The sequence below is a fragment of the Periplaneta americana genome, chromosome 8, assembly GCF_040183065.1.
Source record: "Periplaneta americana isolate PAMFEO1 chromosome 8, P.americana_PAMFEO1_priV1, whole genome shotgun sequence".
In the NCBI taxonomy this organism is placed as follows: Eukaryota; Metazoa; Arthropoda; class Insecta; order Blattodea; family Blattidae; genus Periplaneta; species Periplaneta americana.
The window spans coordinates 6,433,317-6,445,499 of record NC_091124.1 but is presented as its reverse complement, the minus strand read 5'-3'; the positions used below and the strand labels follow the sequence as shown (position 1 = coordinate 6,445,499).

Here is a 12,183-nt window from a genome sequence, read left to right as displayed (position 1 = left end):
AGAAGTCAAAATGAGAAGAGAAGATGAGTGCGTAACAGATGATTCAAATGTTTCAGAATGAAGCATCCCAGGACAGAACAATTCAACAGTTTGCCACATGATACTTTCTCGGTGGGAATGAAGGGAGAGCCATAAAAACTGCTCCAGACGGCCGGATGGATGCCACATGTGCCACAACAGAATGTCTACACACTTCACTCCAATACATCCTAGTTGCCCAATGTAACCATCCCAACAGTACAATACTTCGCGTGACTACCAATCGGTGAACTTTTCGCACGTTTTGTTGCTCGAGGGCCCGAGACCACCCGGGTGGTCGGTGCGGTTCACTGGACCATGTCCACGACCCGGGTTCGGTTCCCGCTTAGAGTTGCACATCTGATTTGATTGCAACAACGCAGATAAGCGTACGGAACACGTCTGCACAGTCCGTCCTCCTCGGCGATAAGGGGAATCATGTCGTAGCATTCCAGCCAGCTCGAAAGGACTATTCAATACAATACCCCTAAGGGTACGGCCACACGAGCTACATTTGTCGCAGGTTTTCTGCTATAACAAAAAAACAGGAGTAAGATTAAGAAAATAGTATTTAAAATTAGCTTACGCGTGTATCCATACGCATTTGTAAATTTACATTGCGCTAAATTATTGTAATTCTCTACTGTAAAATGAATAACTTTGATTTGTTATTTCACTCTTTTTAAAGTCTTACTCTGTGTGTCCTTTACATGACATTTGATTTTCGCTTTCTATCTCATTCCTAAAAAATTAAAGCATAAACATTCACTTTACACGGTTGTTTGTACTTTTATTACAATTTTTTTTTGTTTTCTTTTGCATGATATTTATTCTTTATGTATTGTCAGTTAGTAGGTAAAAGTCTTTTGACATGTATATTCTTTGACTCGTTGAGTCTCCTCTGGGAATTAGTAAAGCGGAAATAAATATTAATATAAATTTAAAGTTTAAAAATATGGATTTCATAATAAATTCCCAGTAACTAACAACAATGTTAATTCGTTTAAGGTGGGAAATTATTGGTCCCGAATAGACCTCATGTCAGACGGCGCCAAACTTGCTGCATTTACTGCTCCGTGTGGCCGCTTCCATTTAACTCAATGCGGTCTATAATTCCAGCTACATTTGTCGCAGAAAGTTGCTACAAATGTAGCTGCACGTGTAGCCACCCATGTCGCTACGTGTGGCCACCCAACAGCAGTAAATGTCGCTGAAAAAATGGACCCGGACCTATTCGAGTTGCGACACAACATTGGGATGCACCAAACTTGCTGCATTTACTGCTCCGTGTGGCCGCTTCCATTTAACTCAATGCGGTCTATAATTCCAGCTACATTTGTCGCAGAAAGTTGCTACAAATGTAGCTGCACGTGTAGCCACCCATGTCGCTACGTGTGGCCACCCAACAGCAGTAAATGTCGCTGAAAAAATGGACCCGGACCTATTCGAGTTGCGACACAACATTGGGATGCACCAAACTTGCTGCATTTACTGCTCCGTGTGGCCGCTTCCATTTAACTCAATGCTGCCTATAATTCCAGCTACATTTGTCGCAGAAAACCTGCGACAAATGTAGCTCGTGTGGCCGTACCCTAACTGTTGAACGGTTGACGCACACACATCGCATATCTGACCTTGAAATGAACGGACCCGGGTTGAAATCTTGGCTGGGGCAAATTACCTGGCTGAGATTTTTTCCGAGGTTTTCCCTCAACCTAATGAACCAGAATTGCTGGGTAACTTTCGGCGAGGCCACCGGCGTAGCTCAGGAGGCTGAGGCGTTTGCCCGCTGATCTGAAGTTGCGCTCGGGCGTGGGTTCGATTCCCATTTGGGCTGATTACCTGGTTGGGTTCTTTCCGAGGTTTTCCCCAACCGTAACGCAAATGCCAGGTAATCTTTGGCGAATGCTCGGCCTCATCTCGTCATCACCAATCCCATGGACGCTAAATAACGTAATTGTTGATACATCGTTGCTAAATAACCAAGCTGGACCTCGCCATCATAATTACATTTCCCCCCTTTCATCACCATCTCCGTTTCGGGTTTGCTCAAATGTAGAGCTGGCTGCGAGTGGATATGTGGGCATTCGTTGTTGGTGGTAGCGCTATGTAGCCACAGCGTACGCGAAGCTCTTACATCACTTTAAACACGATTCCAATCCACAAGGAACAGTTCATGACTAGCAAATGCCGATGCCAACACCACACTAACGCTTTCCTTCTTTTTCTTAAACCTCGTTCTTCTCTACATCACAGTAATATCACAGTCTACTATATACAGTCGCGAAGCTTGCGGTGATTTTTTGCAAATCTCGTGATAAAGCGCTCCAAGCGGTTAGCAACTAGAAACAATAGACTGTCCACGGTCGACTTTGGACTGAATCGTATTTCCATCGAGTGCTAGCTCGTTGCGTATTTCACATTGATGCTTGTGAAATGTTCGTTATTGGTTGTAATGAAAATGTTAATGGCTAAAATACAATAATTGGAATAATAATATTTTACTAGAGACGTAGAAAAATTACGTTTGTTTTAATGACATTTATTGATCACGTTTTATTTTCAATTCTGGTGGGATTATTATTGCTTAGGCCTACTTTTTTTTTCAAAGGATATGTTTTTAATTATAGCTGTTAATTTTGTTGTTATTTTTATTTGTTACTTTATTAGAGACGTAGAAAAAGTCTGTTACAATAAAATTTATTGATCACGTTTTATTTCCAATTCTGGTGTGATTATTATTGCTTAACCTCATCCCACTTTGTTAACTACGTATGCCTACACTACAATTACCGGTACACGTAAGTTACTCCATTAATTCATATTTCCATTATTATTGTTGTAAAGGAAAATGCAAATTAATATTTATTGGTTTCATAGTTAATTATCGCTATAATCTTGAATGAGTGAAGCGATTATAGTAAATTTCAGTTCGTTTTGCACAAACAAAAATTATATTAACCTATTTCTTGCAGGTATCTTCGAGTTTATGGTGGAATTTAATATATTTTATTAAAATAATAAATTAACTTTATGCATTTAATATTTCAATAATGGAAGGAAGGTGTTAATTTTTCCAAAAGAACACAACGAAAGTGTAACATATTTTGTCGGCTGCTAGGAGAGAGATCTGCGATGATGAGGCGATAGTAGCGATCCTAGTGGTGGGCAGCTACCCATGTTTGCATTTTTACTACATATTGAGCTTCGCGACTGTATATAGTAGACTGTGCTAATATCAGGTAGTTTGAGACTAGTTCTGTCGCTATGTTGTATAAGTTGAAACTGTTAGTTTATATTTTAAAAGTTGATCGAATGTTTTCACGTTGGTTAGTTACTGTAATGTAGTTGGTAGTCTGTTATAGAGATGGGTAAAAAAAGCTGGAACAGTTTATTTGAAACTGTTCCAAAGTGTTACATTGCTCCAACGTTCCACATGGTTCCAAGAGATAAACAGTTCAGTTTCTAAACAGTTTTCCTCTTCTTTGCTGTTTGCAAAGACCACGTGAAGCGCTATCATTGACCTCCAATCGAAAGTAGAATAGATATACTGTGCTCCAACCACGAGAAAGTCTCTGCCGGGTGAGACGAAGGGGAGTAATGCTGTGAATGAATGTTGATGTCATAAGTAAAGCTCGGAACTTGGGGACTTGTGTCTTTGCACGTGGCTAAGCGACCGGACTTCAATGTCAACAAACTCCCGCTTCCAGCACGGAGGTACTGTCAGGTCTGCTATAAAAGTGGTTTCTGACTGGAACAACATAATGATAATATTATGGTAGGTTGAAACACATAATTTTACACCATATATAATAAAAATAAACGTGAGAAATATATCAAATTTACTGTTCTGCTCTGTACATTTTATTACAGAGTATGACTACGTACATTCCAATATTTTCAAACCCATAACTTCTTCGCTGATATGAAACAAGAAAAACTTATTTCCAAGTCACATGAAGTGACGAGAGCAAAATTAAAATACTGAATGTTTTCACTGTCACTGTTTTATGTTTGATTTTGAGCAATTGCTACTGATCTCGTATGTGAGAAAGATAAGTATATCCTAAATTTTTCTCAAAAATAGTTTTCAATTTGTTCTACGTAGGTTCCTCTGCTACTTGATCCATGGCTATGGACAAATTTTCCACTAATTTAAGGGACTGTAATGTCTTTCAATGAATGCCGGTTTCCAGCCTTTAGTTTGTGTGTAGCACAACTTACAAAATATAAACTCTCCATTCGAAGAAAATAATGTATCTCCTTCGAATTCCTCCACGAAATTCTGTACCTAAAGTTTACAAAAATGTATTTTGAAACTTGTATAATATGCATTCGAATAACACGTATTTTCTAATTCCTCAAACAGACCGTTTATCTGTAATTCTCTGAATGTCATTGTCTTCGACATGCCACAGTTTCCTCGTCCGTCTTCCTCTCATTCGATGTGACCACTTCTTAGTACACACGACTGTCCCTGAGCACTTGCAGGGTGAGCTTTGTGTACGTTGTACCTGTAACCTTACTCGTGCACATGAAACACAAGTCCCCAAGTTCCGAGCTTTGGTCATAAGATGTCATAAGGTCACACACGTGGGTACTCTTATCTCTATTGGCTCGCTGTCACAGCACAAACAATAACATTGATACACACATGTTGATACTACCCTAGTTACAAAAGTAGATCACTGTTAATCTCCTGGTCTTTTAATCTCTCCGTACAGGAAATAAATGCAGGAGAGCGCATGGTTTTTAAACTGACGTTATAACGGTAATATTATCTATCTACTTCGCTCCAATAGATGTCGCAATAGTAAGCACATTCCTTTCACGGTTGATCTCCTGGTTGGAGAACAGTATTATGCATGTTCCACACGGCCTTCGTGCAACAGTAGCCTATGTAGGATCGCGCAATTTAATTGTACGAATCAAATTCCCTAATAAATCTGATGTTAATTATTAGCTGTCCATTGATGGAGAATATGTTCATGATGCCCTAACATAATGTTAATTATTAATATACACCGAAAAATTATCATCGGCTAATGTCATCGTTATTAAACTATTTTACTATTTTTACTAAAATCGATTCATTTTGAATTGTAGTTATGTACTGTACCCTTAACAGTAACCTACGAAAAATGACTTTCGTTGTCATAATACACTGAACAGCTGATTTAAAGACGATTCAAGGGCCTTGAAACATGTTCCTGAAGCAGATGGGAGGTTGAAACACTTGGCACTGATGTTGTAAACATGTTCTTATGAAACTGTTTCTTTGAAACTGTTATTTTGGAACAGCTTCGTTCATGAAACAGTTACAGTCGAAATTGTTTCTTAAAAAGAACAGTTTATCCCATCTCTAGTCTGCCATATTAGGTCGTTTTCTGCGAGCAAGAGTGGCGTTACGCTGCGTGTAGGATTGGCATTCCTACCAGGGCTGATCTCGTGAGCTCCCCACAGTACTTTCAAGGAGGCAAATTTTCTTCTAAGTTTGTCAAGACCTTTTGCGTGAACGTCACAGATGCATACCGACGGACGATAAAGTTACGTACTATACATACACTTAGCTCTCGGTTTTGGGAGATGATGGCGAATACATTACGTCCATGATATAATTACACCAACAGGTTGGAGCAGTAATGCATACACAACAACCAATCAGCAGAAAAGCTGAAGTATTATATTAGTGAATTATGTAAGTATGAATTAATACAATTAATTTTTTAAATAAATAATTCACTCAAATAACTAACATGGCTAACGTAACAGCCACAACACACAAATCTTCAATACAAACCAAACGACACTAAAAACGGAGATAACGTATTACACATTATTATTATTATTATTATTATTATTATTATTATTATTATTATTATTATTATAAACGAGGATGAAGTAATGGTTATTTGACTGCTTGGGTTGGAGCTCTTTTATAAATGGGCTATTCCATATGAAATCGATAAGTAAAAAACCTCGCATTTTTTATACTCTAATTTTTTCCCTATTTATACAAGTTGCTGAGGAGAGTGCATTTTCAAAAATATACTATCGAAAGTCAGTCGGTTTTCGTATTATTGAGAGACAAATTTAGCGTATTTTATAAAAAGAAGCCTCTTTCAGCGCTCAGAACTCTGGAACCATTTACTGCAGAACACTGAACGAGAGCTCATTTTGAAGCTGACATTTGGTAGGTTATGTTAAGAAGTAATCCTTATTTTTGTTGTATAAAGAGAGACAGATAACCTGATTTTACTTACTTTTAGGCTTTTTGCTTATTTGTAAAAATCTAAAAAAATATATATATTCAGAAAAAACCTTGCATTATTGAGAGGGATTCGGCATTGTTTGCTTAGTGGCTCGGCAATAAGTTTCGAGGGTATTAAATAGATTTTCACACGCCTAGACTTGAACGGTGCAGTACCGAACGCACTGGCCAAGAGCTGAAGATAAGCGAGCGTTGGGCGTCATTTTACTCCTGTGTTTATGAAAACCTGTGATAAAGCTAGCACAGCCATGACTGCTAGACGACACATCACGTGTTTATGTCTCCTGGCCTTGCTTGCCTCGGCTAGCTCCCGCCTCACAGTCAGCTGGTTAGTTCACGCGCGTACTATTTATTTCCTTTATTTGATATTTTCAATACTTTCTTATCAACATACCATCAGTAAAAAATATGTTTATTTGTACTTTCAATGCGGAATCTAACTATATATTTTTAAAATATTTTTTTTTCTAGGCAACGGCGTCTTAATGAGGAAAAATCTAAATTTCTCCATTTCCATAAAAAATAAGAAAATCTGTTTATATGTCAACATAAACTTTAATTTCTCAGCATCAAAATAAACCATGATTTTGATCATTGGGTGAAAGGGTTTCGGAGCTACAACAGTTTAAATTTGCAAATTTTATGAAAATACGATAAATTAAAATATTTTTAATTTAAGCACTATGAAGTTCTGATGTCTCAAACTTTGCACAAAGCATTGTATCACAGTTCTCTACGTACAAAAAAAGTTTCATTGTATTTAGAAATTGTAAGGTCAATTTTCTCTATATTTCGGCCGATTAGAGATGGAATAGCTCAAATGTCACGACATTCCAAAACTTTGATTCACTCCCCCCATTTTCACACAGAGACAACGCGAAAGTCAATCTTGGAAATGTAAGTATTGGATAAGGCAAACGCTGAGTGCACACGCCGCGGACCTAGACTGCACTATCTTCACCCAGACACACCCACTGCAGGCACGTCCCAAACAGCCGGCCGGCAACCTGAACGCGCTCGTACGTGCAGCAATTGTCGGAAATCTCTGCTTCGTTCCCCAACTGTCGGAGAAAGGAAGACACAGCTGTTCTCAGTTCCTCCACAGACAGACAAACGATTCACGTCACTCCAGCTTGACAAAGACTGGAGGTATTTGCACAACATAGCCTACTAGGTGCCGCGCACGAGTTACTCGGAATGTAGTGATGTAATACTGACTGCTATAGCAATCACACCTGTAGCTATCTGCACTGCTTTCCATCTCAGGCATCCAACAAACGGCTTCGTTCGTTTAAGGAAGCTGGAAAAGTCAAATTGTAGAACAAGAGAACATCAGGCTTTGACCATAAAAGATGTTCTGTTATTTTACAAATTGTCAGTCCACACCTGTGGAGTAACGATTAGCGCGTCTGGCCGTGAAACCAGGTGGCCCGGGTTCGATTCCCGGTCGGGACAAGTTACCTGGTTGAGGTTTTTCCCGGGGTTTTCCCTCAACCCAATATGAGCAAATGCTGGGTAACTTTGGGTGTTGGACCCCGGACTCATTTCACCGGCATTATCACCTTCATCTCATTCAGACGCTAAATAACCAAAGATGTTGATAAAGCGTCGTAAAATAACGTACTAAAATAAAAAAAAATACAAATTGTCAAAATTTGCTAATTCCTAAACATTATTTCTTTATTGTCTTACAGTCTTACTAATAAACCATGTATAGTTTTTATACGAGACTTATGCAGAGTTGAGACAGAAAACGTTACTAATAAACCGTGAATAAGCTATGGACATATAAACAAGCTGTAACTATACAATGGGAATTGCTTTCCAGTACAGTAGTTATATACACGAAACCCCTTGTTTAAGCGTTGTATATAGGGAAAAAATGGCCGCCTTTAACAGCTGTTCGTATCGACTGTCACTTTATGACGATGTTTACCTTGTAACCACAGAAGAACAAACCAAAGATCATAGAATTATTAGAATAATATTGCTGTAGCTTGTACTCTTTAACCAAAATGTAGTGTGGTAATCGATTAGAGCCAGTTGTACTATCGATATTTAACACGCCACACTAGAGCGCTCTACCGGATCCAGTAGAGAACTCAGATATTCTATTACCTTTCGTAACGAAGTAATGACGAAACTATGACGTAGCTGTGTAACAGTTATACTGTTATACACGACGTATTTAGTGATTATTAGTAAGGAATTTACTCACGACTTATAAACGAGCTACTCATTGTATAAGTATAAGACAGTTAAACGTCTGTATATAGAGTTTTTATTAGTAAGACCGTTAATACATACAGTTCTCATGGCGAAGTTAAATTCCTATGTCCTATACTCAGAAAAATACACTTGAATACATAGGGTACTGTACTGGTTGTTCCCATTGTTAATCCCCTACACACTAAACAAGTACTGGAAGGTTTCTGTTGACAATGTAAGGCCTTCCTCCTAGAAATACAATAGTTGGAAACGAAAAGGGATCAGGCTAAAATTTCTAGTCAAATAAGACATGACAGTGCCAGTCCTTCACGCGTTATCTCCTTGCTTAGTTTGTACTGGAAGACGTACACAAGCTGCCTAATCACATAGCCAATAACAGCAGAATATAAATAGAGATATCTACGTCCTGCTTTCTTATTCTTTCAATCCCAAAGCAATGAGAGCGGTCTGTCCACTTGAGGTGCGGGTTGCTGAAACTAGAGGTTCGCGAGTTCAAACCCACAGAGAACGAGCCTAAACTCATGGCAAAATTTGTTTGCAATTTCTCGCCCACGATGAACTTCGGCACTCAATAACCTTCGCCTTTGGAAGCGTCGTTAAATAAAATACTGCTGCTACTGCACGTCGAAAAAGCCGCCACTGCACTGCTCTGAATATTGCTGCTACTGCACGAGAGCCGCCACTGCACCGCTGTGAATACTGACGTACATATTTCAACATAAAAACCGGGGTCTTTCTATAGCAAGCGACACTGAAACTTCTAATTTGCATTTTTTCAAGTTCTACGATCCCTATCTCTATTGATTGTCTCTGATCGAATAGATCTAAGTGTCGAAAGTAGCAGTGAAAGTGGAGGCCGGAGGAGAGGTGCGGGGATCTGTAACAGATCAGGTTAGGCTAGTTTAGGTTAGGTTAGGTTAGGATAGGTTAGTTCAGGTTATCGTATACCTTGTATATACGAATCTGTGACAATTAGGTTAGTTCAGGTTTTCGTAAACCTTGTATATACGAATCTGTGCCATTAGGTTAGGTTAGTTCAGGTTTTCGTATACCTTGTATATACGAATCTCTGACAGATTAGGTTAGTTCAGGTTTTCGTATATCTTGTATATACGAATCTGTGACATTAGGTTAGGTTAGTTCAGGTTTTCGTATACCTTGTATATACGAATCTCTGACAGATTAGGTTAGTACAGGTTTTCGTATACCTTGTATATACGAATCTGTGACATTAGGTTAGGTTAGTTCAGGTTTTCATATACCTTGTATATACGAATCTGTGACAGATTAGGTTAGTTCAGGTTTTCGTATACCTTGTATATACGAATCAATGACAGATTAGGTTAGGTTAGTTCAGGTTTTCGTATACCTTGTATATACGAATCTGTGACAGATTAGGTTAGTTCAGGTTTTCGTATACCTTGTATATACGAATCTGTGACAGATTAGGTTAGGTTAGTTCAGATTTTCGTATACCTTGTATATACGAATCTGTGACAGATTAGGTTAGGTTAGTTCAGGTTTTCGTATACCTTGTATATACGAATCTGTGACATTAGGTTAGGTTAGTTCAGGTTTTCGTATACCTTGTATATACGAATCTCTGACAGATTAGGTTAGTTCAGGTTTTCGTATACCTTGTATATACGAATCTGTGACATTAGGTTAGGTTAGTTCAGGTTTTCGTATACCTTGCATATACGAATCTATGACAGGTTAGGTTAGGTTAGTTCAGGTTTTCGTATACCTTGTATATGTACGAATCTGTATCAATTAGGTTAGGTTAGTTTAGGTTTTCGTATACTTTGTATATAGGAATGTGACATATTAGGTTAGGTTAGTTTTACATATATCTTACATATATGAATCTGTGACAGGTTAAATTTGGTTAGTTTAGTCTTTTGTTATGCCTCACATATACGATCAACTGCATCTCCATCAAAAATCCCTCATAAATTCAACGATTTTCACTTCCAAAATTACGAGCACTACTTTCACCCTTTGCTAACTATCCAGAATGCAGTGTTGTGCACTAAGGCCTTCGAACTGTGACCCATTAAGTACATAGCTGTCGCAGTGTCTCTAGATTGTTTTGAAGTTATTTTCAATTATTCAAGTACGTTTTCCCCCGTATGTGGTGTGGGAGGATATCGAAGTTTCACTGAAGTGGTTCGGCGATGACACTGAGAGAATATCCAAGATAGTGATGGCATCACTTTCGCTCGAGAGCATCGGCAACAGCGCACACACGTGCTACAGCCGACATCTTACACTACACAATACCTGAGGGCGCCCTGCGTCGTCGTAGCACCGGGTTCCCTCGTGACTGGAGAAGCCCACCGGATCCACGTGCGACACCTGGGCCCCCGCCAGCGCGCAGAGGGCCGCCGCCAAGCACCACGCACCCGCACCACTCCGCTGCACCATCGCACTCTCTCCGCAGGCCCGCCGGCGACTGACCGGCCGGATGAGCTGGCGTGCAGAGCAGAGGAGAGGCCATCCAGCCGCCCGCGCGCGCATGCGTCTGCGACTCAAGGAGAAGCTTCCTGCTGTGGATGGGTTCGAGTCCTCACTATTCGTCCCGGTTCCGTTCGCGGGCAAATAAAATTCAAATATTTTAGGGGTACACCGAGATGAAAATATGTCGTCATTTTTGGTAACAAACCCCACACCTCTGGAGTAATGGTTAGCGAGTCTAGCCGCGAAACCAGGTGGCCCGGGTTCGATTCCCGGTCGGGGCAAGTTACCTGGTTGAGGTTTTTTCCGGGGTTTTCCCTCAACCCAGTATGAGCAAATGCTGGGTAATTTTCGGTGCTGGACCGCGGATTCATTTCACCGGCATTATCACAATCTCATTCAGACGCTAAATAACCTAAGCTGTTGATAAAGCGTCGTAAAATAACCTACTAAAAAATTGGTAACAAAAAAATACGAGTTCCCGTTTTTATCAACAGTACTCTCACTAGAGGTTTTGATTTATCTAGAGAAACTCAAAACTCGAGTGGGATTTAATTGACTATTACACGATTAGAAGAAAGTATATAAAGATTAGAAGAAATAAAGTACTCCAATACAATAAAATATTAATTGGCTTACTGAAATTCTATTTCACTAATGTTAGCTTCACCGAAACGTTTGACAGGAGCTGCCATTTTCAGTTGGCTATGCTATAAACAAATGACGACCGCAAAGCATGTTTTTATAGTACTTACTTACTTACTGGCTTTTAAGGAACCCGGAGGTTCATTGCCGCCCTCACATAAGCCCGCCATTGGTCCCTATCCTGAGCAAGATTAATCCATTCTCTATCATCATATCCCACCTCCCTCAAATCCATTTTAATATTATCTTCCCATTTACGTCTCGGCCTCCCTAAAGGTCTTTTTCCCTCCGGCCTCCCAACTAACACTCTATATGCATTTCTGGATTCGCCCATACGTGCTACATGCCCTGCCCATCTCAAACGTCTGGATTTAATGTTCCTAATTATGTCAGGTGAAGAATACAATGCGTACAGTTCTGCGTTGTGTAACTTTCTCCATTCTCCTGTAACTTCATCTCTCTTAGCCCCAAATATTTTCCTAAGCACCTTATTCTCAAACACCCTTAACCTATGTTATGTTTTTACAGTACCGTAAAGAATTTGCATTATAAAATGGTGGCAA

At 39.5% G+C, this 12,183-nt stretch overlaps 1 protein-coding gene across 1 annotated transcript in view; it reads right to left on the bottom strand.

The window, feature by feature from the left end:
- Nucleotides 1-10,990, bottom strand: part of LanB2 (laminin subunit gamma-1) — a 219,832-nt gene extending 208,842 nt beyond the window's left edge. Inside the window, exon 1 of the mRNA XM_069832299.1 lies at nt 10,802-10,990. Coding sequence (XP_069688400.1) covers nt 10,802-10,945 — 144 coding nt within the window. The 5' untranslated portion in view covers nt 10,946-10,990. The remainder of the gene's footprint in view (nt 1-10,801) is intronic.
- Nucleotides 10,991-12,183: the final 1,193 nt, after the last annotated feature.